Genomic DNA, 25836 nt, shown 5'->3' with positions numbered 1-25836 from the left:
GTTATTGAGAATTAGTAGGGTGTGTTAAAGGCTCTAATCGGTAACTAAAGGGGCTTGCATTGGCCAAACATGGGATAATTTGGAACATCAAAAAATATATGCATTTATATGAAGCTCTGCTTATTTTTTTTAAGGTTTTTTTGATTTATTTACTTGACAGAGATCACAGGCAGGCAGAGAGGCAGGCAGAGAGAGAGGAGGAAGCAGGCCAGGCTCCCTGCTGAGCACAGAGCCTGATGTGGGCCTCAATCCCAGGACCCTGAGATCATGACCTGAGCTGAAGGCAGAGACTTAACCCACTGAGCCACCCAGGCGCCCTACTCTGCTTATTTTGGAAACGTTCAAACCCATGAGGTGATAATGTACTAAAAAATTGGTCACTGTTGGAGAATGCTGGGGAATCAGCGCAGTATTCTGAAAATTGACAGCCAGCCGGAAGGCAGCAAGCTTTAAGGAGCCGTCACTGGGGCTGCAGCGTGGAGCTTGGCCTTGGGGGTGGGGTGGGGTTGGGAAGGGTGGCTGCGGGAGAGAGGTCTGGAGGCATTGCTTGGCGGTCAGGAAATGGAGATGTGAGGGAGTTGCTTCACCTCTGTCCAGTGGGGTGAGTGTTTCTGTAAATCTGTGGAATGAGAACAGATTCTGGAAAATAATCTTCACAGTAGCAATCGGAGCCTCTGTCACCCAGCATGTGAACCCAGATGCTTACCGCAGTATCAGGAATCTGTCCCCCGTTGTCCGTCTACGTTGGCTACAATGTATGTTTCTTGTATGTGTCCATGCGGCATGAACAAGGAGTTCTTTCCTTTTCAGTAATTTGTGTTACGGTATTTTGGAGATGCCTGACTTCTAAACCTTGACTGTGGGAGGTGCCGCGTCTGCTCATAAACATGAGGCTGTCATTTTCTTTCGAGTCTCGTGAATGTTTGCGGAGCGCTTGCGCGGGTGGGCAGAGTCCAGCGCTGCATCCTCGCTGTGGTTGGAAGTCCCGTTTGCCCAGGGACCGCCGCCTGCCTCCACGCTGAGGGCTTCTCATTTTGAAAGACACCATCAATCATACATGGGATTCATGAGATTAACACGGAGGCATCAAAGTCCTGCGGGTTACCAGATACTGTGCCGATTCCCTGTGAGTTCTACAGTCATGTTAGAAACAAGGTTCCTGTATTCTCAGAGATCATGTGTCAAAGGCACAGCAGGGCTGCGAGCCAGACAGAGCGACCTCACAGAGGTATTTGACCTCTGAGGTCCCTGTCACCAATGATCTACCAGAGTGTTCTGGTTAACCACTGGTGTGAATCCCGTCACCCCATAAAACAACCGTTTCCTTATGCTCAGGGCTGCCTGGGTCCGGAATTTGGGGAGGGGAGCAGTGGCAACGGCCCCTCTGCTCCAGGTGGCTGATGGGGTACCGAGCTGGGAAGACTCAGGCTGGCGGTGGCTTGATGGCTGAGGGCTGGAGTCTTGGGAGGACTTTCTCACGTCATTTCCACTGCTTTCTGGTTCCACGTGAGTCACTGAGATCAGCCCAGATTCAAGAGCTCAGCTCAGTGGGAGGAATTGGGGGCACCTTTTAAAAGGGCCTCACATGGGTCGTGACATACGGAGTACACATTCGGGTGACAGTTCTTCTCTCTTCCCCCTCTCTACACTCCGTACAAAATGAAGAGTGAGCCTCTTAGAACGAATTTTCCACGCATCCGTGCATCAGCATGGACTGTGTGAGTCGGCCTATAACACAGCTTTGAGACGATGTTCTTCCAAATTGGTAGAGATTTCATCTTTTTTTTTTTCAAAGATTTAATTTATTTGACAGAGATCACAAGTAGGCAGAGAGGCAGGCAGAGAGAGAGAGAAGGAAGCAGGCTCCCTGCGGAGCAGAGAGCCCGATGTGGGGCTCGATCCCAGGACCCTGGGTTCATGACCTGAGCCGAAGGCAGAGGCTTTAACCCACTGAGCCACCCAGGTGCCCCAAGATTTCATCTTTTGAGTGCTTCTGCCTTAACCAACTCGGTCACCAAGAGTCAACGTGCGCATGTGGCTGACCCGGAGAGCGTGTGCTGGACGGGTGCGGCGTGCTTGGAGAGTAGCACCAAAGCCCAGTTTCACCAGCACTTGCAGGAATTGATAGTGTTCAGAGATTTTTATAACAGTGTCAATATTACTAAGGTTTGTGCATTTTTGGTACTTCTTCAAGCCCTGGCAGGTCTAATGTCTTATTTCTTCTGTTCCATTGGCCTGTTAATTGGTTCTTTGCCATTACCCAATGTGGCCTCGTAGGGCACTTTGGAAGTTGGCATGTCCTCAAGCTTTCGTGAGTAACTCAGCGATGCGTGGAGGCGTGTTCCCCATATGCATATTACAGTAGGCCTCATTTCTCAAAAATGCCGGGAATCTTGATTGGGACCGCAGCCCTGTGACTTACAGGTAATGACACATGCCAAGAACAACGGGTACACCCTCCGTGAACCGTCAGGAGAGGCAGCCCCGCAGAGCGGGCGGGTCCGAGGTTAGTGTGTGCGAACCGAGGGCATTTCTTATCCAGAAGCCCACCGGAAAGTGCAGTAACAATGAGATACTTTGGACAGTGGCGAGAAAAACCAGAAGATATTTAGGAATAAATCTGACCAGGAATACAGTAGACCTCCACGGAGACCATCGAACTTCCTGGGGTTGCAGGAGGGGGCCTTAGATGGGGTGACCTGGTACTAGAGAGATGCCTCTTTTCCCCAGATTGGTCCATAAACACCTTTTGGACGTTGTTGTAAGGTTGTGTCTTGACAGCAGGGACCCTGTCCTGTCCATCCAGCCGTTAGAATACAGAGAGGACGGTCAGTGAATATTTGTGGACTGAATGAAGTCGTGGCAAATGTGTGCCCTCCCTTTCCCTGGTCGGTTGCTGGGAGCCCTTTCCAGGCGGCTCTTGGATGAAACCGTCCTGTTAATGATTGATGACGGGGAACTGTAATTGATTTCACCGGTCCCCTGTGGATGACATACAGGTTCTCTTTCCATTTATTATTAAGGTGCCTAAAAAACATTGTGAGCCTGTAGCTTTTCTTGCTGTTAGTTTTTAACGCCCTTTGACGTGAGGCTTTTGAGCACAGGGAAGATTTTTTGAGATTATTTTAAATCGACATGTTTTTAGGCTGCAAAGTTACAGCCCTATTCTTATGCTTTATGTGGACTTTGTAAATTTTATTTTTCTCTGTGTAACTTGGTAAATTTTGGGGCACCTGGGTGGCTCAATGGGTTAAGTCTCTGCATTTGGCTCAGGTCATGATCCCAGTGTCCTGGGATCGAGTCCCACATAGGGCTCCTTGCTCAGCAGGGAGCCTACTTCTCCCTCTGCCTCTGCCTGCCTCTCTGTCTGCCTGTGCTCGCTCTCTCCCGCCTCTCTCTCTGATAAATAAATCTTTAAAAAAAAAAAAAGAAGCTTGCGTAGATGAAGAATGTTTACAGTCTCTGTACATTTCTCTTTTACACCTTTTCACTAAAATTAAAAATCATGTCTCAAATCAGAAGCTTAATTATGTATTTTATTATTTATTTATTTAAAAGATTTTTATTTGTTCAGCAGAGAGAAGGAGATTACAAGTGACAGAGAAGCAGGAGGAGAGAGAGGGGGAAGCAGGCTCCCCGCTGAGCAGAGAGCCCGATGCGGGGCTTGATCCCAGGACCCTGAGAACATGACCTGAGCTGAAGGCAGAGGCTTAACCCACTGAGCCACCCAGGCGCCCCTATATTTTATTTATTTTTTTAGAGATTTAATGTGTTTATTTGAGAGAGAGAGAGAGAGGGCGGTGGGAGTAATAGAGGGAGAGAATCTTCCAGCAGACTCTCCGCTGAGCAGGGAGAGCCCAAGGCAGGGCTCCATCCCAGGACCCTGAGTTCATGATCTGAGCCGAAACCAAGAGTCAGATTCTGAACCAGCTGAGCTACCCTGGTGCCCCAATTTTACATTTTAAACTAAGTTCAAGGCTAAAATGTAAGATTAATTGGCCAGATTTTCTTTTTTTTTTTCTTTTTTTTTTTTTTTTAAGATTTTATTTATTTATTTGAGACAGAGAGACAGTGAGAGAGAGCATGAGCGAGGAGAAGGTCAGAAAGAGAAGCAGACTCCCCGTGGAGCTGGGAGCCCGATGCAGGACTCGATCCTGGAACTCTGGGATCATGACCTGAGCCAAAGGCAGTCGTCCAACTGAGCCACGCAGGCGTCCCAATTGGCCAGATTTTCTTAAATACTACAAATACCTTAAAGGTCAAATACATAGTTCATTCTAAAGCTTAAATTAAAAATATTAAAATCTAAATCTTCCATACGGCTTAATGCCACCCCCAAGGCAATAATTAAATCCTCTCAGACAGGGGCTCCTGGGGGGGCTCAGTCGGGGAAAAGTCTACAATCGGCTCAGGTCATGATCCCCGGCTCCCTGCTCAGCGGGAAGCCGGTTTCTCCCGTGTCCCTGCCTGTGGCTCTGCCTACTTGTGTTCTCCTCTGTCAACAAATAAAATACTGAAAAAAAAATGCTCTCAGGCAAGTAGGAGTTCCCATGTGGGGGACCCACGCTGGCCGAAGGGTTGTGGCCGGGATGAGGAGAGAGGCCCTGCCCTCCGCCCCGCCGGGCCGTGCTCCCCGGCCCGCAGGAAGCCTTCCCGGATTCGTCCGCCTGCTCTGAGCACAAAAGACTTCGCCGCCACTCGGTTTCAGTCTGGTTTATATCTGTTCTTTTCTGGAAAAAAAACAAAACTAAACTAAATTTTGTCCCATCCGCCTGGACAGGAATGCCTAGAAACATTAAAATGCCTGCCTGTTGGATTCGGGCCACATTCCATACTTTGATCTGCCTTTAAGGTCACGACACGAACACTGTATTCTTAGGCTGATTCTGAAAAGAGTGTGACACTTTTTATGGCAGTTTGTTCGTGTGGCCGAAGTGACTTGGTCCCTGAGTCTCAGGACCCCTTCAGGTTCCAGGTTTCACTTCACCTCGCCCAGCAAAGTGTGGGACCCTTGCTGGAGTTTAATCATTGCTAGATGAAAAAACGGTTATTACTTAAAAATTGGTGATTCTTTCATTACTGGTGCGAGTTTTAGTGTTTCTGTACATGAAGATCAGAAGATTGTGTTTTATTCGTCCGTATTAGTCTGGCCAGAACTCTTGAAAGGGTAGCAAAGGGACAACATCAGTACATGCTGCGGCCTTTTTTCTTACTGGATGAAACCTGCAGAGGTAGAACAGACGAAACTACGGGCAGCCCTTCACCAGCGCGTACCGTCAGGACACTGGTTGACTTCCTTCCAGCTGGAGGATGGAGCTCCGTGGGATGGTAGGAAGTTAAGGCAGTGTTGGGGCGCCTGGGGGGCTCAGCGGGTTAAGCCGCTGCCTTCGGCTCAGGTCATGATCTCAGGGTCCTGGGATCGAGCCCCGCGTCGGGCTCTCTGCTCTGCAGGGAGCCTGCTTCCTCCTCTCTCTCTACCCGCCTCTCTGCCTGCTTGTGATCTCTCTCTGTCAAATAAATAAATAGTCTTTTTTAAAAAAAAGAAGGTAAGGCAGTGTTGCTGGAGTTTGAACATAATAGGAACTTACTTTTCCGTGTAATGCAGGGAAGAAATGGGGATTAATTGATGGTTTCAAAACTCCAGTTAGCCCGGGATTTTGCATCCTGCCTCACAGAGCAGTTACGGTCGCGCGAGCCGACCGCTCATTCTTGTTGGCCGCTGTGAGTTGATTTCCCAGTTAATGCTGGGTTTCCCTCGGGCGCTCAGACGGTGGCTCGGGCCTGGCGGGCCTGGCAACCTGGAGGCCTGCACCTGAGCCCAAAAGTGGTGCAGGGTGAGCCCCGCGGAGGCTGCTGGGAGCTGGTTGCCCTGTCGGGGAGTGGGGTTTGGAGGGGGCTCCGCAGGTGAGGAGCAACACACTTGTGGGTGCCCCTCCATGGGCGGGTGCCCTCTGTGGGGTTCGGGCGGGTGGTGGGATCCCCTCAGCCTCTTGAGCCAATGGCGCCACCTGCTGGCGCCTCCCTCCCGTTCTTCGGTGTCTGTCCTGTAGGAATGCGGGTCCCCCTCCTGCTGTGTGTTAGTCACAGAATTCCCGCCACCCCCCAGCCCCTTAAGAAAAATTCCTCGCGTGGTATTCTGTTGTAGAGGGAGCACGGGTTTTCAAAGCATTTGGCACAAATGACAACTAAATTCCATTTAGAATGGTTGTACCAGTTATATCAGACATTGTGGTTTTGCCCAGTTTTGATAGAAGAACTGCAAATCCATCCGTCTTTGAGGGGTGCCTGGGGGGCTCCATTGGTGAAGCCTCTGCCTTCAGCTCAGGTCATGGTCCCAGGGTCCAGGGATCGATCCCCGCATCGGGCTCTCTGCTCAGCGGGGAGCCTGCTTCCTCCTCTCTCTGCCTGCCTCTCTGCCTACTTGTGATCTCTGTCTGTCCAATAAATAAATAAAATCTTTAAAAAATATCCATGTGTTTTTGAACAAAATTCTGACTTTTCCCCAATATGTATTATGAACATTTGGAGACGGAAAGTTTGAAAGAGTAGGACGGAGACCCCTACCAGCTAGATTTAGCAGTTGTTGACTCTGGCCGCATGTTGTTCGGCTGTGTGTGTGCCTGGGACCATCTGAAGTACGTTCTGGGGGTTGTGACCACAGCCCGAAGCATCGCAGCCCTTGCTTCTCAAAACCGAGTGTTTCGTACGAGTGAGAAGCGCTGTCGGTGGGTAACAGCCCTCGGGCTCCCCCGTCGGCCCACCCACTCCATGCGTCTCCCCCGGGGCCCCTGCACTGCGTCCCGCAGCTTCTGCACTGTGCTCATTTGGTGGCTCATTTGGTGGTTCCGTCTTTACCCCCTTGAACCCAGAGCAGACCCTCACCTTCTTTGTAATCCTGCAAGTGTGAAACGTTAAGCAACTTCTTGCTTTGAATTTCACTCTTACAGAGAAGCTGCAAAAATTGGTCAAAGACTTCCTGTCTGCCTTCCCCGGTGTTAACATTTTGCCAAGTCTGTGCCCCCCCCCCCCCGCCCCGTGCCTCACTGTGTGTGTCCGCATGCGTGCACATGCATACACACGCACGTGTGCCCGCAGCGTCGAGAGCGAGCCCGTCACAGACACGAGGCCCCTGGAACGTCAGTGTGTGTTTCAAAGCAAGGATAGCGTCTTTAACCATAGCACAGTGATCAACACCAGGAGGGAAGCTGGCAAGGTAGCCTTCTCCGCGGGATGTAGATGTTGCCCATTGTCTCACTAGGGAGCTTTAAAGCAGGAAGGAAGTAACAGTTTGGGGGCCCAGGACCCAGGTGAGGATCACACCTACTCACCTGTCACTTCCCTTTCTGGAGAGGTCCGCCCGCCCTCTCACGCTGGCGCTTGGGAAGCTTGCTGGCGGGTTCCTGTGCAGGCGGTGGTTTGCGGGGACAGCCTCAGGATTGGGCAGGGCTACGTGGTGGTGTCAGGTGTCATCTGTCCTTTCTGCGGGGGCCGTGATGTTCTGTCTCATTACCGATGAGGGGACTTGTCACCATCTGGTCAGGATGTTTTCTCTTTGTGGTGAGGCTCCTGTTTTCCCCTGTAAGGAACAGTAACTGTGGCTTGTCTCCGGGGACCCCGTGCGTCTCCGCCTCCTCACGCCCTGCGCTGCCCCGTGGTGGTTCTTGCCTGAAGGAGCGATGACTGTGCCCGGAGCCGTGATGATCAGATGTGCCCTCCTGTACGCGCGGGCCGGGACGCCGCGCTCACTCGGAGCTTTCCACCCCCCGCTCGTTTATCCCTGTACGTGTGTCTGCCAGAACGGACTCAGCGGTGCTTTGCTTTCTCTCGTTTTTACTTCGTCCACCCCGTGCTCACGGCGGCGGGTGCGCCCCCAACCCCCATCCCGTCTCCCCCGTCCCGTTGCCCACCTCCCCTCTGATGACCGTCTGCTTGTTCTCCATAGTCACGAGTCTCTTTCCTGGTCTGTCTCTCCCTCTCTCTCTCTCTCTCTTGCTTGTTGTTTCTTAAATCCCGCGTGTGCCTGTAACCGTGAACTCGTCTGCCTCTGACGGACCTAGCTCACTCAGCCCAGTACCCTCCAGCTCCGTCCGTGGTGTGGCCGGTGGCAAGAGCTCATTCTCTGCTATGGCTGAGTGGTGGTCCGTTACACACGCGCGCGCGCACACGCGCACACCCACACCCCGCCCCCAAACATGTTCTTTCCCCATTCGTCAGTCAGTGGACGCTTGGGCTGCTGCCATGTCTTGATTATGTAGCTGCCGCTGCTCTCAACATAGGGCTGCGTGCATCCCTTTGATTTGGTGTTTTTTAAAAACATTTTTTAAAATTTTTTAAAAATTTAACTTCAGTTAATTAACACATAGCGTATCATTAGTTTCAGAGGTAGAGCTGAGTGATTCATCAGCTGCACAGCACACCCAGCGCTCGTTACATCACATGCCCTCCTCACTGCTCACCCCCAGGCACCCTGCCCCTCCACCCCGCCCCTCCAGCAACCCTCCGTTCGTTTCCTGTGATTAAGAGTTTCTTATGGTTTGTCTCCCTCTCTGATTTCCATCTTGCTTTATTTTTTCCTCTCTTCCCCTATGATCCTCTGTTTTGTTTCTTTAATTCCACTTATGAGGGAGATCATGTGATCATTGTCTTTCTCTGATGGACTTATTTTGCTCAGCATAATACCCTCCAGTTCCATCCACGTCATTGCAGATGGCAAGATCTTCATTTTTTGACGGCTGCGTAGTATTCCATTGTGTGTGTGTGTGTGTGTGTATACATATATGTATATGTGTATATAGACCACATCTTCTTTATCCATTCATTTGCTGAAGGACATCTCGGTTCTTTCCATAACCTTTCCATAATCTTTCTTCCATAATCTTCCATAATCTATCTTCCATAATCTTTCTAATAACCTAGGTTTGGTTATTGTGGACGTTGCTGCTATGAACATTCGGGTGCACATACCCCTTTGGGTCACTCCATTTGCATCTTTGGGGTAAATACCTGTTAGTGCGATGGCTGGGTCATAGGGCAGCTCTATTTTCAACTTTCTGAGGACCCTCCGTGCTGTTTTCCAGAGCGGCGGCACCAGCTTGCCTTCCCACCAACAGTGCAGGAGGCTCCCCTCTCTCCGCATCCTCGCCAGCATCTGTCGTTTCCTGACGTGTTGATTTTAGCCGTTCTGACCCGTGTGAGGTGGGATCTCACTGTGGTTCTGATGTGTATTTCCCTGATGCCGAGTGATGTGGAGCCCTTTCTCATGTGTCTGTTGGCCATCTGGATGTCTTCTTTGCAGAAATGTCTGCTCATGTCTTCTGCCCATTTCTTGACTGGGTTAATTGTTTCTGGGTGTCAAGTTTGATAAGTTCTTTATAGATTTTGATATTAGCCTTTTATCTGATAAGACATTTGCAAATATCTTCTCCCCTTCTGTAGTTTGTCTTTTGGTTTTGTTGACGTTTCCTTTGCTGTGCAAAAGCTTTTGATCTTGATGAAGTCCCAGTAGTTCATTTTTGCTTTTGTTTCCCTTGCCTCTGAAGGTGTGTCTAGCAAGAATTTGTGGGATGGGGTAGAAGGGTTGGGGGGAATGGGATGGGAATGGGGTAACTGGGTGGTGGACATTGGGGAAGGTATGTGTTGTAACGAGCACTGGGTATTATTCAAGACTGATGATTCACAGACCTGTACCCCGGAAACAAATAAGACATTATATGATAATTAATTGAGTTTAAATTGAAGAAGAAGAAGTTGCTGTAGTCAAGGTCAAAAAGGTTGCTGTCTGTGTTCTTTAGGATTTTGAAGGTTTCCTATCTCACATTTAGGTCTCTCTCTCTCTCTCTCTTTTTTTTTTTTTTTTTAAGATTTTTAATTTATTTATTTGACAGATGGAGATCACAAGTGGGCAGAGAGGCAGGCAGAGAGGGGGGGGAAGCAGGCTCCCGGCTGAGCAGAGAGCCCGATGCAGGGCTCGATCCCAGGACCCTGAGATCATGACCTGAGCCAAAGGCAGAGACTTAACCCACTGAGCCACCCAGGCGCCCCTACATTTAAGTCTTTTATCCATTTTGAGTTTATTTTTGTGTGTGGTGTAAGGAAGTGGTCCAGTTTCATTCTTCTGCATTGGGGTATCCAATTTTCCCAGCACCGTTTGTTGAAGAGACTGTCTTTTTGCCTTTGGATATTCTTTCCTGCTTCATCAAAAATTAGTTGACCATAGAGTTAAGGGTCCATTTCTGGGTTCTCTACTCTGTTCCATTGATCTATGTGTCTGTTTTTGTGCCAGCACCATACTGTCTTGATGATGACAGCTTTGTAATAGAGCTTGAAGTCCGGCATTGTGATGCCACCAGCTTTGCTTTTCTTTTTCAACATTCCTGAGGCTATTCAGGGTCTTTTTGGTTCCATATAAATTTTAAGATTATTTGGTCCCAGCTCTGTGAAGAAATGCTGATGGTACTTTGATAGAGATTACACTGAATGTGTAGATCGCTCTAGGGTAACAGCCATTTTAACAATATTTACCCTTCCGGTCCATGGGCATGGAACGCTTTTCCATCTCTTGTGTCTTCCTCAACTTCTTTCAGAAGTGTTTTTTAATTTTCAGAGTACAGATCCTTTTTGGTTAGGTTTATTCCTAGGTATCGTATGGGTTTGGGTACATTTATAGATGCGATTGACTCCTTAATTTCAATTTCTTCTCATAGTTAGCTTATACAAATGCAGCTGGATGCACCAGGATGATTCTGTATCCTGCCACTTTGCTGAATTCCTCTGAATTCTGGCAGTTTTGTGGTGGAGTCTTTCGGGTTTTCCACATAGCGTATCATGTCGCCTGCAAAGAGTGAGAGTCTGACTTCTTTGCTGATTCGGATGTCGAACCGGTTCACTCTCGCAGCCCAGGAATAAATCCCACTTGGTTCTGGTGAATCATCTTTTTGATGTACTGTTGGATCCTACTGGCTAGTATCTTGGTGAGAATTTTTGCATCTGTGTTCATCAGGGATATTGGTCTGTAATTCTTTTTGGTGGGGTCTTTGTCTGGTCTTGGGATCAAGGTAATGCTGGCCTCATAGTCTGAGTTTGGAAGATTTCTTTCCATTTCTGTTTTTTTTTTTTTTTTTTTAAACACCTTCAGAAGAACAGGTATTAATACTTCTTTAAATGTTTTGTAGAATTCCCCTGGGAAGCTGCCCAGCCCTGGAGTCGTGTTTATTGGGAGATTTTTGATGAGTTCTTCAATTTCTTGAGGAATATGGGTCTGTTTGGGTTTTCTCTTTCTTCCTCTCCTATTCTGAATGACAATTGTGGTAGTTTATATGTTTCTAGGAATGCATCCATTTCTTCCAGATTGTCAAATTTGCTGGTGTATAGTTGCTCATAATATGTTCTTACCATTGTTTGTATTTCTTTGGTGTTGGCTCTGATCTCTCCTCTTTCATGCATGATTTTATTTATTTGGGTCCTTTCTCTCTTCTTTTTGATAACTCTGGCCAGGGGTTTATCATCTTATTAATTCTTTCAAAGAACCAGCTCCTAGTTGATCTGTTCTGTTCTTTTGGTTTCTATTTCATTGATTTCTGCTCTAATCTTTATTATTTCTCTTCTACCGTTGGATTTAGGCTTTATTTGCTGTTTGTTCTCCAGCTCCTTCAGGTGTAAGGTTAGGTCGTGTACTTAAGACTTTTCTTGTTTATTGAGAAAGGCTTGTCTTGCTATTTATTTCCCTCTTAGGATGGCCTTTGCTGCATCCCAAAGATTTTGAACAGTTCTGTTTTCATTTTCACTTGTTTCCATGAAATTTTAAAAAATTCTTCTTTAATTTCCTGGTTGACCGTTCATTCTTTAGTCGGACGCTCTTTAACTTGCATGTATTTGTGTTCCTTCCAAATTCCTGCTTGTGATTGAGTTCAAGTTTTAAACTGTTCAGGTCTGAAAATATGCAAGGAATAATCCCAGTCTTTTGGTACCAGTTGAGACCTGATTTGTGACCCAGTAGGTGATCTATTCTAGAGAATGTTTCATGTGCATTCGAGAAGAATGTATTCTGTTGCTTTAGGATGAAGTGCTCTAAGTATATCTGTGAAGTCCATCTGGTCCAGTGTGTCATTCAAAGTCCTTGTTTCCTTGTTGACCTGCTTACATGATCTGTCCATTGCTATGACGGGATTGCTGAAGTCTGCTTATTATTGTATTGTTACCAACGTGTTTCTTTAATTTTGTTATTAATTGGTTTATAGAATTGGCTGCTCCCATATTCGGGGCATAAATATTTACAATTGTTAGATCTTCTTGTTGGATAGACCCTTTTATTATGACATAGTGTCCTTCCTCATTTCTTATTACAGTCTTGATTTAAAATCTGGTTTGTCTGATATGAGGATCGGTACCCCGGCTTTCTTTTGATGTCCATTAGCATGATAAATGGTTTTCCACCCCCTCACTTTCAATCTGGAGGCATCTTTGCAGATAGTGTATTGATGGGTCTTGTTTTTTTTTTTTTTATCCAAACTGATACACTGTGTCCTTTGATTGGAGCATTTAGCCCATTTACATTCAGGGTAATTATTGAAAGATATGAATTTAATGTCATTGTGTTACCTGCAAAGTCACTGTTTCTGTATATTGTCTCTGTTCCTTTCTGGTCTTTGTTACTTTTGGGCTCTCTCTTTGCTCAAAGGATCCCCTTTAATATTTCCCGTGGATCTGGTTTAGTGATCACAAATTCTTTTAGTTTCTGTTTGTCTTAGAAGCTCTCTATCTCTCCTATTCTGAATGTCATCCTAGCTAGACAAAGAATTCTTGGCTGCATATTTTTCTTATTTAGCACCCTGAGTACATCATGCCAGTCCTTTCTATCCTGCCAGGTCTCATGGACCGGTCTGCTGCCAACCTTATGTTTCTAGCGATGTAGGTTAAGAACCTCTTGTCCTGAGCTGCTTTCAGGATTTTCTCTTTATCTCTAAAATTTGCGAGCTTCACTATTATATGTGGAGGTGTTGCCCTATTTTTATTGATTTTTTGAGGGGGGTTCTCTGTGCCTCCTGGACTTGAATGCTTGTTTCCTTCCCCAGATTAGGGACATTTCCAGCTATAATTTGTTCAAATAATCCTTCTGTCCCACTTTCTCCCTCTTCCTCTGGGACCCCAATTATTCCAATCTTTTTTCACTTGGAATTGCTAATCTTTCAGATCCTTCCCTCGTGATCCAGTAGTTGTTTCTCTCTCTTTTTTTCAGCTTCCTTATTCTCCATCATTTTGTCTTTTAAATCACTGACTCTCTTTTGCCTCATTTGTCCCAACAGAGCCTGGGACAAATTTTTTTAATTTTTTATCACACCTCATTAACAGCCTTTTTTATTTTGACCTGATTAGATTTTAGTTCTTTTACTTCTCCAGTAAGGGATTCTCTAGTGTCTTCTATGGTTTTTTCAAGCCCAGCTAGTATCTTTATAATCGTTATTTGAATTCTAGCTCTGATAGTCTACTAATATCCATATTGACTAAATCTTTGGCAGTGAGTACTGCCTCTTTTTCTCTCTTTTGGAGTGAGTTCTTCTGTCTTATCATTGTATCCAGAAAAGAGTAAATGAAAGAAAGAGAAAATACAGAAATAGCAACTACAACACTAGAAAAATGCACACTAAACAAATCAGAAGAGAACAGAAACCAAAAAAAAAAAAAAAAAAGAATCAAACAAGAAGTTGAACAGAACAATAAACTAGATCCCAAAATAGGAAAGAAACACACACACACACACACACACACACACATAAAATTGAATACAATGAAAGGAAGCCAGAAATGAAAAATATATATGAAGTGTAAATGTAAAAATGAAAATGAAAAAGACTTTAAAAATTGACAATATAAGAAAATAGCTAAAACGGAAATGAAGTGTAAAACTGAAAGACTAAAGAATCACAAGAAAAAAGCCACAAATGCGTTATACTGTTTTCTCCAAGAGCCGGAGTCTTGCAGTTCTGTACAATCAGTAAACCTGCTGTCAGCCTGAAGTTCTGCTGATTTTCGGGGAGAGGTGCCTGTTACGCTGATTCTCAGCTGACTTTGGCCTGGCAGAGATGCCCCCCACTTGCAGGGGGCCTGGCTCGGTGTAAGTGGCTCCAGGACCATGGGGGATGAAAATGTCGGCGCCGCAGTCTCTGACCCTGGAGCAGAAATTCGCTCCCCCCACTCTTCGGGAGCCCCCGCGGGAAAGCAGTCAGTCATTCTTTACTCCCTGAGCTTACCGAGCCTGTGGCTGAAAGTTTTTATCTCAGACGCGTGACCCTGTCTGGAGTCTCCAAACTTTGCAGACTCCTGTGGTGTGCACCCATGCTGCTCCTCCGAGGGCAGGGAGGGGGTGTCTCAGCCCAGATCTGCTGCTTGCTAGGAACCTGCTCGGAGAACAGTGACCTGACCCCACAATGGTTCTCCGGAGAACAGTGACCTGACCCCACAATGGTTCTCCGTTTGTGGCAAGACTGAGCAGAAAGTTGGTGCCTGGGGTCACTGATTGCAGTCAACTTCCTGCTCCAATGCCTGGGAACCCTGCCACCCTTGGGCACCCCATTCTTCTTGTGACCCTGGGGACCCTGAGACCACACTGTCCCACCTGGGGTTCTGGCTCACTTGGCCCCATGTGTGCCTTTCAGGTGTCTAAAAGTTCTGATTTTGTGTTCACTGCGTGTAACACTCTCCAGTAGCTGCTTCCAGAGGCTCCCTCTCCCTGTATTTATCTTCCGCTGTATCGCCTCAGATTCTTGTCTGTGTGCCTCCTACTGTGCAGAAAGTGGCCGCTTTTCTATTGGTAGAGTTGCAGCGGTTCTCAGATCTCTCGTTGATTCTGCAGTGTTCAGAATGATCTCGTAACTGTCTCGCTGAATTCCAGGGACCAGACAAAATTAGGGTCCCCTACTCCTCCTCCGTCTTAACTCCTCTTGAATTAGTGGTTTTGTATTTTCAGGGTAAATACCCAGTAGTGCGATTGCTGGGTCATAGGGTAGCTCTATTTTTAACTCTCTGAGGACCCTCTGTGCTGTTTTCCAGCGCGGCTGCCCCAGCTTACATTCCCACGAATGGTGCACGAGGCTCCCCTTTCTCCGCATCCTCTCCAGCACCTGTTGTTTCTTGTGTAATCTTAGCTGTTCTGACAGGTGTGAGATGGTGTCTCATTGAGGTTTTGATGTGCATTTCCCCGATGATGAGTGTGTCTGTTGACCCTCTGGATGTCTTCTTTGGAGAAAAGTCTGTTCATGTCTTTCCATTTTTTAATTGGATTGTTTGGTTTTGGGTGTTGAGTTTTATAAATTCTTTAACTATTTTAGATTATAACCCTTTTTCAGATACGGCATTTGCAAATATCTTCTCCCATTTCATAGGTTGCCTTTTGGTTTTATTGATTGTTTCTTTTGCTGTGAAGAAGATTTTTTTCCTTCTTTTAAAATTTATTTTATTTATTTATTTTTTAAAAAGATTTTATTTATTTATTTGACAGATGGAGATCACAAGTAGGCAGAGAGGCAGGCAGAGAGAGAGGAGGAAGCAGGCTCCCCGCCGAGCAGAGAGCCCAATACAGGGCTCGATCCCAGGACCCTGGGATCATGACCTGAGCTGAAGGCAGAGGCTTTAACCCACTGAGTCACTGAGGCACCCCATCTTCTTCTTCTTCTTCTTCTTTTTTTTTTTTTTTAAAGATTTTATTTATGGGCGCCTGGGTGGCTCAGTGGGTTAAGCCGCTGCCTTCGGCTCAGGTCATGATCTCAGGGTCCTGAGATCGAGTCCCACATCGGGCTCTCTGCTCAGCGGGGAGCCTGCTTCCTCCTCTCTCTCTGCCTGCCTCTCTGTCTACTTGTGATCTCTCTCTGTCAAATAAATAAATAAAATCTTTAAAAAAAAAAAAAAAAGATTTTATTTATTTATTTGAAAGACGGAGATCACAAGTAGGCAGAGAGGCAGGCAGAGAGAGAGAGAGAGGGAAGCAGGCTTCCTGCGGAGCAGGGAGCCCGATGCGGGGCTCGATCCCAGGACCCTGAGATCATGACCCGAGCCAAAGGCAGCAGCCCAAACCACTGAGCCACCCAGGCGCCCCTTCTTCTTTTTTTTAAAATGAGATCCCAATAGTTTATTTTTGCTTTTGTTTCCCTTGCCTCAAGAGAGATCTAAAAATCTAAAATCATGTTGTTATGCTTGATGTCACAGAAATTACTGCCTGTGCCCTCTTCTATGGTTTTTATGGTTTCAGGTCTCACATTTAGGTCTTTAACTCGTTTTGAATTTATTTTTGTGTGTGGTGTAGGAAAGTGGTCCAGTTTCATTCTTTTGCATGTAGCTGACCAGTTTTCCCAATGCCATTTGTTGAAGAGATGGTCTTATTTCCATGGGGTGTTTTCTCCTGGTTGGTTGAAGATTAATTGGCCATAGAGTTGTGAGTCCATTTCTGGGCTTTCTGTTCTGTTCTGTTGAGCTGTGTGTCTATTTCGTGCCAGTACCATACTGTCCTGATGATTACAGCTTTGTAATAGAGCTCGAAGTCTGGAATTGTGATGCTGCCAGCTTTGCTTTTCTTTTTCAAGATTACTTTGGCCATTTGGGGTGTTTTGTGCTTTCATACAAATTTTATGCTTGTTTGTTCTAGTTCTCTGAAAAATGCTGGTGGTATTTGATAGGGATTTCCCTCAGGGTGTAGATTGCTTTGGATAATATGGACATTTTTTTAAAAGATTTTTTTTTTTGTAAAGATTTTATTTATTTATTTGACAGACAGAGATCACAAGTAGGCAGAGAGGCAGAGAGAGAGAGGAGGAAGCGGGCTCCCCGCTGAGCAGAGAGCCTGATGTGGGGCTCCATCCCAGGACCCTGAGAACATGACCTGAGACGAAGGCAGAGGCTTAACCCACTGAGCCACCCAGGCGCCCCTTTTTTTAAAAGGTTTTATTCATTTGATACAGAGTGAGGACAAGCCAGGGGAGCAACAGGAAGAGGGAGAGGGCGAAGCAGATTCCCTGCTGAGCAGCAAGCCTGACGCAGGGCTCCATCCCAGGACCCTGGGATCATGACCCGAGTGGAAGGCAGATGCCTAACCAACTGAGCCACCCAGACCTCCCCCCCTTTTCTGCAGTATGCTTTTTAACTCTGAGTCACTGTATTGCTGCAGGAAGCTCTTGGTATGTGTCCTTGCCAAGGGGTCTCGTCCATCAGGTACACTTGTGACTTCGTGCCTAAATCATGGGGGGCCTCTTCCTTTTACGGTGATGAAAAAGGCTTTCAGAGTCGAATGCAGGGCACTGCTGACACGTGTGGGGAGTGACTTCGTGGGTGCGGTGCCGCCTCGTCTCCCACGGGCTTTGCTTTGTGGTTGAGCGTTGCATCTATTCTAGAAGAGTGGGTTGGAGCAGGAGACTCGAGGCCTCTGGATCAGCACCACTTCCCTGCCCATGTCCCCGTGGGCAACGCAGCGAGGGCTGCATGGCCGGCTGCACGCAGGCGGGCTGTGCCCGGGGGAGGACCCCGCACCTGGAGCCCACAGTGCCCTGCTCATTCTCTGCAGTTGCCGCTGTTTGGACTTGGCATAACTGAAAGCCAGTGTAAGCTCTGGACACCGACAGCCGAGGAGACGCAGACTTCTTCTGACACAGGTGTTTCTGGGCCGGCATGACTTTGATCTAGAGCTGTCTGCTGTAGAGTGAGGTTCGGCATTGGGCCGGGTCCTGGGAGCTGGACGTCAGCGGACGGAGAGAGGCAGCTCCGGGCTTGGCTCGCCGGCCCGCGCGGGCCCAGAAGGCAGCGTCTTCCTTCCTTGGTTTGTCTATTCTTTAAATGCGAGTTTTCTAAAATACTTTCTTTTCCACTTTGAGCAGCGGTGGACTTTCAGACGGCTGATGGCAGGAAACCTCCTTTTCCATTGTGCAGTGCTGACATAGTGAGGCCCTGGCCGCCCGGGGCCTTCCTGGCCGAGTGTCCGGGCCTGGCCCGTCTGCCCTGGACGGCGGCGCTAGCAGCCCCCTGCGTTCGTGTGGGGTGAACTAGAACGTGCGGAAGCAGCCCCAGCAGAGGTGCACCAGCCCGAGGTCTCCACGGCCGAGAAAGTGAAGCCGTGAGCGCGGCAGCTGTCCCCGCCGGCCACTGCAGGGTTCGCCGAGAGAGGCGGCCTTGCCCGTGACCGATGACTGGTGCGCGCGGGGGCTTGAGTGCTCGCAGGGCAGCCGTCACTGGTGCTGGGAGTGGGGGGCTGCCCTGCTCTCTGCAGGCCGGGGTTGACTGAGACCCAACCGGCCTCGGGAGTTTGTGTGCCCGCGGCCGCCAAAGGGACCGTGGCCGAGACCGGAGAAGGCTGAGCGCGGCCCGTTGGTGCGGGCGCCGGGCTGGACAGAGCTGGGTGAGGCAGGCGTCCAGACCTCGCTGTCGTCTGTCCGCGGTGGGCTCTGTACGTCGTGATCGGACGCGGTACCGGTCGTCGAGGCCACGGCAGGACAGGGGCCTTGGCCCTGAAGGAACGTGCAGTGTGCAGAGAAGCCATGAGGCCCGTGGCACCAAGCACGGTCTGTGAGGCCCCGGGAGACAGGTGCGCGCCAGGTGTGGGCGAGCGCTGGGCAGACTCTGGCGTGGCCGCGTGGTGATGAGGATATTTGCCCGCTGGCCAGGCCCAGAGAAGGCCGGAGTGTTCCAGCCGAAGTCCCAGGCTGGGGGCGTGCCAGGCCAGAGGAGGAATAGCCTGGCGCTCTCTGACTGCTGGCACGGCTCCCAGGGGGACAGGGCTGGCCGGGGTGCTGCTGCGTGGGGTTTTCACCAGATTTGCATTTCTAAACGGTGGACAGTGGAGAGGAGCGGGGGAGACCAGATGTTCCCGGGAGCCCCTGCTGCGATCGGGGTTGTGGGAGGGGGGAGTGCTGGTTGTAGTCACCACCCTGGGGTGGAGGGGAAGGCCAGCTTTGGGTCAAGGCAAAGACCATGGGGAGTGCCCAGTGACGGGTTTGCCTCTGTCTCAGGACAGAGGCTGCCAGGGGCAGAGAGGGCAGCTCGGGTCTTGACTCCACGCAAGTTCCTTCCCTGGGGCTGGCCACGTCTTGCTGTTCTGTCCTCCCCGCTCCCCGCTCTGGTCAGGCCCTCCTCCCCGCAGCACGTGGACACACCCCTGCAGGTCCCCGTGGCCACAGTCAGCTGTGGTGACGTGGCTAACACCCCCTCCTCCGTCTGTCTTCTCTGGCGTCAGCCGTGCCTCCTGGCTCTGTGTCTGTCCTGCCGGCGGCGGCTCCCCATTCTGTACCGGGTGTCCCAGATTTCCCGACCTCCGGACTTACGTGGCCCACCCCCTCTCCCCGGGCTCGCCTCGCCCGAGCTGGAGGCCCTACGTGCTGACGCGGTGTCCTGGGGCTGCCGGAACGAAGTCCCACACACCGGACGGATGAAAACAACAGAAACGTGCTTCCTGGCCCTTGAAGTCAGCCTGGCGTCGGAGGCGCCAGGTCCTCCTCTCGCCACTCCTGGTGCTCCGGGCGTTCCTGGCTTGTGGCAGCATCACCCGGTCTCGGCGTCTGCACACGGCCTCCCTCTGTATGTGTCAGGTCTTTGTCTCCTCATCCTTAGAGGACACCGGTCACTGGACTTAGGGCCTCCCCGAAATCCAGGATAGTCTCGTCTTAAGATCCTCCGCATAATGACCTGTGCAAAGGCCCTTGTTCTAGAGAAGGTCCCACTGGCAAGGACTAGGGGCTGGGACCGGCAATCTCCCGAGGGACACTGTTCGGTCCCCTCCTTGCGCCAGCCGTGCCCCCAATGGGCGCTGAGTTTGCGTTTCGTACACAGTCGCATTTGTTCAGAATTTGTCTGAGAAGCATCAAACCTGAAAAGCCCTGCCTCTTGCTCTCTCCTCGCAGGCCACAGAAGCTGCTCCCCTCGGTCAGCTCCGTTCCGGGACGTGTGGCTCGGCGCTGCCCGCTGTTCAGGTGGGAACACGCCCAGCGCGCTGCCTGTCCGCGGCTGCGCACCTGTCTGCCTTGGGCCCCTGCCGCGTCCCCCTGCTGCTCAGACCCTCCCATGGTTCCCTGTGCCCCCAAGACAGCAGGGCCGGGGCCTGTGAGAGTCTGTGGGAGCCAGTCCCGTGCCTGATGTTCCCTTCCCTTCGCCGTCCCCTTCAGCACTCTGCCCAGGCGCCTGCCCCCCACACCTCCCTGTGGCTCCTGCTGGCCCTCCTGCGCCCGGGGTCCCCCAGCCTCCCCCAGTCTTCTCTGTCCCTGCTTGTCCTCATCCCTTCCCTCCTGACACTTACCCATGTGCAAGGTGACCGGCTTGTGCCTGCAGCTGCCCGGCACCCTGTGTGCGTGCTGACCGGTTGGCGCCTATCTGCGCCGCTGCCTGTGCTCCCCGGGTGCCGGGTGGGACTTGAGTCGGAGCATTTGCTGCAGGAGGTGGGGGAGCCTCATTTGCCCCTGGGCCTTTCACTAGGTCACGGTTGGCTCCCGGGGCGGGTGGGTGGCATCGACTCTCGTGACAGCTTGGTGGGCCCCGCCTCTGGCCACTCTGCAGTCGTGGCCCTGTTACTCGGGCCCCTCCGGGGAGGCTGGCCCCACGGGAGACCCTGACCCAGGGAGGGTGCGAGTGCCAAGTGGGTGGAGATGCCGACCCTTCCGTGTGGCCCGGCTGCCCGGCCGCCCCAGGAGAGCAGAGTGGAGCCTCCGCACTGTCGGGGTCCTGGGCCCAGGACGGTGTCCTGCACCCGTGGAGAGTTACTAGAGGGAAGGCATCCAGAGGGGTAAACACTGAGAACAAGCCCGGGCCCGGAACAGGTGTGACTTCGGGGCCGCTAAGTGAGTGGGGTCGGGCCGAGGGGGTGGCTTATAACCTCCTGGGGTGGCTTTTTCCTCTCCACGTGAACATACGCTTTTCAAAAAAGCCTCTGGGTCCTGTGGAGTAAGGGGACTGAAAGTGCCCTGTAATTATTAACTGATGCTCTTCTGCTTCTGTTTCCCTAGACACCACTTGCCTCTGACTGGAGATGATGTGATGTTTTATTGTAAAACTCACTCACCATGATGGCCACACAGACCTTGAGCATAGACACCTATCAGGATGGGCAGCAGGTAAGCGGCCGAGCTTTTCCTGCACGCTGCGTTCGGGCGTGGAGCGGCTGCGGAGACTCCCGGAGGCTGCGGGTTCAATTTCAAGTGCGTGATGCGTGGGTTATGTGCCGGTGCTGGAGGGGCTGGCCGCAGACTCGCTCGGCCGCTTCTCCCCGTGATGCCCCATTTCCAGTGCTTGTGACCCGCTCCGTCGGAGCCGACTGGGAAGTTACCGCTTTCATGTCCGCACTAGTGAGCGTTGTTGCTTTTAAGGGGAAGCTGGGTGGGTGAGAGCCGCGTGGCCGGTTGCCGACCTGCGTGGGAGCCACGGCCTTTCCCTCCGCAGGCGTGAGCGGCGGCGGGGCGCCCCAGTGGGCTGGGCGGCGGCATTTCCCGGCCGTCCTGGACAGCCTCGTGCCCGCCCTCCCGCTGTCTGGGCGCTTGGTTCGCCTTGCAGCTGCGGTGAAGGTCCGGACGTTTCGGGTTCTGCGCCCTGAAGGAACTGGGCAGGCGGGGAGTGGGAGCAGCTCAGCTGAGGCCCGGGCGGCCTCTCTTGGGACCCCGAGGTCTTGGGGTGCTCCGTGTGTTCAGAATGGGGGCCAGTCCCCCCCCTGGAGCTTTGCTTCCTGCAGTCCGGAGGCGGTGGGAGGCGGCCCCGAGGCCCCTTCTCCCTGCTCAGATGTTGAGTGCGCTCTGTCACTCCCAGTTACTCCCAGGCTGGGGGACTCACATGAATGAGGTTGGGGCGCACCATGGTGAGGTTGGGGGTGGGGGTGCGGCGCGGGGTGGGGGGAGGGGGCGGCACGGCTGCTCCCCCTCCTGCTGCGTCTTTCCTTGGCAGCCAGTCCCCTGCCTTGCTGGTTTGGTTCCTGACGGCACAGACTTTGTTGGCTTTTCGCTGCTGTTGTGGTCATTGCTGGCTCTTTACAAACGTTTAAGGGTCTTAGCTTCTTACAGGAATTGAGGTGTGGGGGTGCTCTCTGCATCTCAAAGTCCTTTGATATTTCCAAGTGATTCTGTTTCTCAAATGCAAAGCTAGTGCTGTCCCCTCTCCTCCCGCCCACAGGCCTCGAGGACCCTGCGTTGCCTTGTCCTCACCTCTGCAGTCAGCTTCTGGGCATGTCTGCCCTGTGACCCTGGCCTGGCACTTCTCAGGGCTCTTTCCTCAAGCAGCAGTGTGGCCAAGGCCACGGCGTCTTCCATCGCACTCCGTGGCCTGCCCTGGTCACGCGGCGGCCTGCTCCCTCCCCACCTGCCCCTCCCCCTGTCCTTCCCATAACCCTAACCCTAACCCATCCCCTGCTGGCCCAACCTATCCTGGAGCCTATCCGGAGAGGCAGGTCCGTGCCCATGGCGGGGGGCCGTGTCCTGCGCGGGGCCGGGCACAGGGAGAGAAGGAGCCTCTCTTTTCTCTTGCCGTGGAAAACTCTCGGTGAACGTTGACTGTTTACTACCCTGCAACTTTGATGTGCCCGGTTTCCTTGGCCATTCCTCCGAGGTGGCACATTTAGGTGTTTCTTTTTTACACCATCATTTAAAAAAAAAAAAAAAAAAAAACCTAACTAAAATAAATCTTTTGAGGCTTTAACATTAAAAAAAAAAAGATTTTGTTTTTATTTGACAGAGAGAGACACAGTGAGAGAGGGAACACAAGCAGGGGGAGTGGGAGAGGGAGAAGCAGGCCTCCTGTTGAGCAAAGAGCCCAATGCAGGGCTTGATCCCAGGACCCTGAGATCGTGACTCAAGCTGAAGGCAGAGGCCTAATGACTGAACCACCAGGCGCCCCCTTTTGAGGCTTTTCAATAACACTGTCAGATTTCCCTCCAGAAAGGTCGAGTTTGGCTGGGCTGCAGTTAGCTGCTTTAGTGTTTTGTTTTTTTAAGAGAGACAAACACCCTCCCGGGCCCGCTGCACCATCTGAAGGCAGCAGCTCGGAGGGGTCCCTGCCCTCTGGACCTTCGGAGAGCTGCAGCAGGGTCCCTGTGGCCTGTGACCAGCCCTGGCTGTCAGGGGACCCTGGGTGGGGGCAGGGTTCATGGCAGGGCGCAGGCTCTCCCACCATGTGCGGAGAAGCCCCTTCCCCAAGGGTCCCCTCCCAGCTGCTGCCTGGAGGGACAGAGTCCTGGCGGCGAGGGGCGGCCCCGAAGGAGCTGGGGGACTGGCCATCTGCTCTGCTCCCGGATCCTTGCCAGCTTCCTGCGGCGATCTGGGATTTCTTTCTGTGAACTGAATTCCTTATGCTGATGGGTTATAAGTTACCAACCAATAGCTAGCTGAAAGGAATTTAACTGGTAATATCTCTAGCACTTCCTCTCACGTTTAATACAAGTGCTTGAAACACGGCCAGTCTTCGCTTTCTGAGCACAGTGACTCTTTTCTCAAACTTTGGATAGCTATGTGTTCTCAAACTCAAGAGTAGATAGGGGAGAATTTAGAATATGGGGTCTGAGTTGTTTTTGTGACAAGGTAAGAGTGTGAACTCCTCGTGTGTGCTTCTCTTACTGTAGTGTTACTCGGTGTGAGCCTCTAGGGCAGGAAGGGACAGCGGTGACATTATTCATGTGCCCCGTTCCTTCAGTGCTGGGCAGTAGTACGTTTCTGAAAATCATAAGCATTTCACGGAGACCGGTCCTCACGGCTTTCACGATGATTTGGAAATTTTACTTTCTCTTAGCCATTTGCAAAACGTATTAAGTTCAGAGGAGTTTTGTTGGTCATAGTTTCTAGATACTGTTGCCAGTCATCCAGCCGTCCAGAAACCTCCACTCCTGTTGCTTTTCTGTTCCCATTTGAGAGTCGAGGACTTCGTAGCTCTTTATTTTGTGTTTAGTAACCGTCTTCTCCTCCTCCTTTCACAGATGCAAGTAGTAACAGAGTTAAAAACGGAGCAAGACCCCAACTGCTCTGAACCCGATGTGGAAGGAGTAAGCCCCCCACCTGTGGGGTCCCAGACGCCAATGGACGCGGACAAGCAGGCCATTTATAGGTAGCGGCGAGATGCGACGCGCGGGGGTTGTAACAGCAATCACAGGGATGGAGAGCCTTGTTACGTGGAACGCTAGAGCTGTCAGCTAGGCAGAGTAATAAGGTGTGATGTGATAACCACGGAGGTGAGAAGTTTGTCAAATTAAGATATCATTCCTGATACCTTAAAAAACGTTTCGGAATATAAATGTACATTTTAGTCAGCCTTGCAAAAAGAAATCTTCAGGCCCAGGTATTTTTTCAGGAGAGTCCACTAAACAAAGAAGGAATGGCTCCCAACGCATCATTCTGATACTAAAGCCAGACAAAGACAGTATTTAAAAAAAAAGTACACACCAGTGTGTCTCAGGAACTTAAACATAAAAATCATTAATAAAATATTAAATCCAGTGACATATAAAAAGAATGACATACACTCACCAAGTGGATTTATCCCGAGAACTCAAACTGAATCATTTGTCAAAAGATCAGCCAGCAAGACCCCAACATGATCATACCGAGTGACACAGAAAAGCATTTGACAAAAATCAGCAGCTAATTATGACTCAAAACTGTCAGCAAGGTGGTCGTGGAGGGTCTGTCTTCTAACGATGAAGGGCAGCGTCAGGAAATCTGTAGTTCTCCTCGTATTCGATGGCCGGACACTGAGACTGGGCAAAAGGAGCCCCGTTCGGCACTGTAATATAAGTCCTAGCCAGTGTGATAGGGCAAGACAAGGAAGGAAAGGCATACCAGGGGCGCCTGGGTGGCTCAGTGGGTTAAAGCCTCTCCCTTCGGCTCGGGTCATGGTCCCAAGGTCCTGGGATCGAGCCCCGCATCGGGCTCTCTGCTCCGCAGGGAGCCTGCTTCTTCCTCTCTCTCTCTGCCTGCCTCTCTGCCTACTTGTAATCTCCGTCTGTCAAATAAATAAATAAATAAGATTTCATTAAAAAAAAAAAAAAAGGCATACCAGGCTGGAAAGGAAGACATGAAGCTGGCTCTGTGCACAATTGACACGATTGTCTGTATAGAAAAGCCCCAAGATTCTACCAAAAAACTTCCAGAACTGGGTAAGTGAGTTTAGTAAGGTCACTCATGACAGAAAACAATCCCATTTCTGTATCATTAATACAACGGGAGGCTGAGAATTTAAAAGACATCGTTTACAAGAGCTCTGAAACATTTAGGTATAAATCTAACAAAACACAGAAACTTTATGCTGAAAAACTATAAGATGCTGATGCCAGCAATCAAGGAAAACCTCCATGTGACACATACCATGTTCATGGGTTGGAAAACTCAACATAGTAAAGATGTTTTTTCTCCTGAAATCGACCTGTAGATTTAGCATAATTCCAATTAAAGCCTTAGCAGGATAGTTTTCTACACGTAGACACATTAATTTTGAATTTTATATGGAAGGCAAAATAACTAGACCAGCTGAAACAGCGTTGAAAAAGAATAAAGTTGGATTTGGAGACATCCTGTGGCGTCACAGTAATGAAGATGCCGTGACGGTGGTGAAGGGTTAGGAGCAGATCGCTGATAGCGAGTCCCGACGGAGACCTACCAGAGTGTGACTTAGTGGATCTGACAAAGGTGTAGACGGTTCCGTGGGGTAGAGGCAGACTTTCCCACAAATGGTGTTGGGAGAATTAGACATTCACATGCCAAAAGAAGATCCTCAGTGTGCTCTCACGTTTTGTATAGAAGTTTACTCAGGGGTGACCTGGGGGGCTTAGCGGGTGAAGCTTCTACCATTGCTGGGGTCCTGATCCCAGGGTTCTGGGATCCGAGCCCTGCATCAATCTCCCTGCTC

The 25836-nt window shown here is 50.2% G+C and overlaps 1 protein-coding gene and 1 long non-coding RNA gene across 12 annotated transcripts in view; one reads left to right on the top strand and one right to left on the bottom strand.

Annotated features, from left to right (window-relative positions):
* Positions 1-25836, top strand: part of PKNOX1 (PBX/knotted 1 homeobox 1) — a 62596-nt gene that overhangs the window by 10610 nt on the left and 26150 nt on the right. For 5 of the 11 annotated variants that reach the window (XM_082720874.1, XM_082720865.1, XM_082720875.1 and 2 more), the window contains exons 2-4: positions 19872-19940; positions 20967-21074; positions 23912-24039. In XM_082720874.1, coding sequence (XP_082577000.1) covers positions 21024-21074; positions 23912-24039 — 179 coding nt within the window. In that variant the 5' untranslated portion in view covers positions 19872-19940; positions 20967-21023. Of the gene's footprint in view, positions 1-9082; positions 9196-16931; positions 17634-17855; positions 18571-19871; positions 20683-20734; positions 21075-23911; positions 24040-25836 lie in introns of those variants that run through there. The other 6 variants (XM_082720867.1, XM_082720872.1, XM_082720866.1 and 3 more) reach the window with 4 other exon arrangements.
* On the bottom strand, positions 9841-15620 carry LOC309860053. Its single transcript, XR_014309121.1, has 2 exons — positions 14447-15620; positions 9841-14412 (listed from the first exon to the last, which is right to left on the bottom strand). It is a non-coding gene; the product is annotated as an uncharacterized lncRNA (long non-coding RNA).

This window comes from Mustela nivalis (genome assembly GCF_964662115.1).
Source record: "Mustela nivalis genome assembly, chromosome: 1".
Lineage (NCBI taxonomy): Eukaryota > Metazoa > Chordata > Mammalia > Carnivora > Mustelidae > Mustela > Mustela nivalis.
The sequence above is the reverse complement of the archived record's forward strand: the minus strand, read 5'-3'. Positions and strand labels throughout refer to the sequence as shown.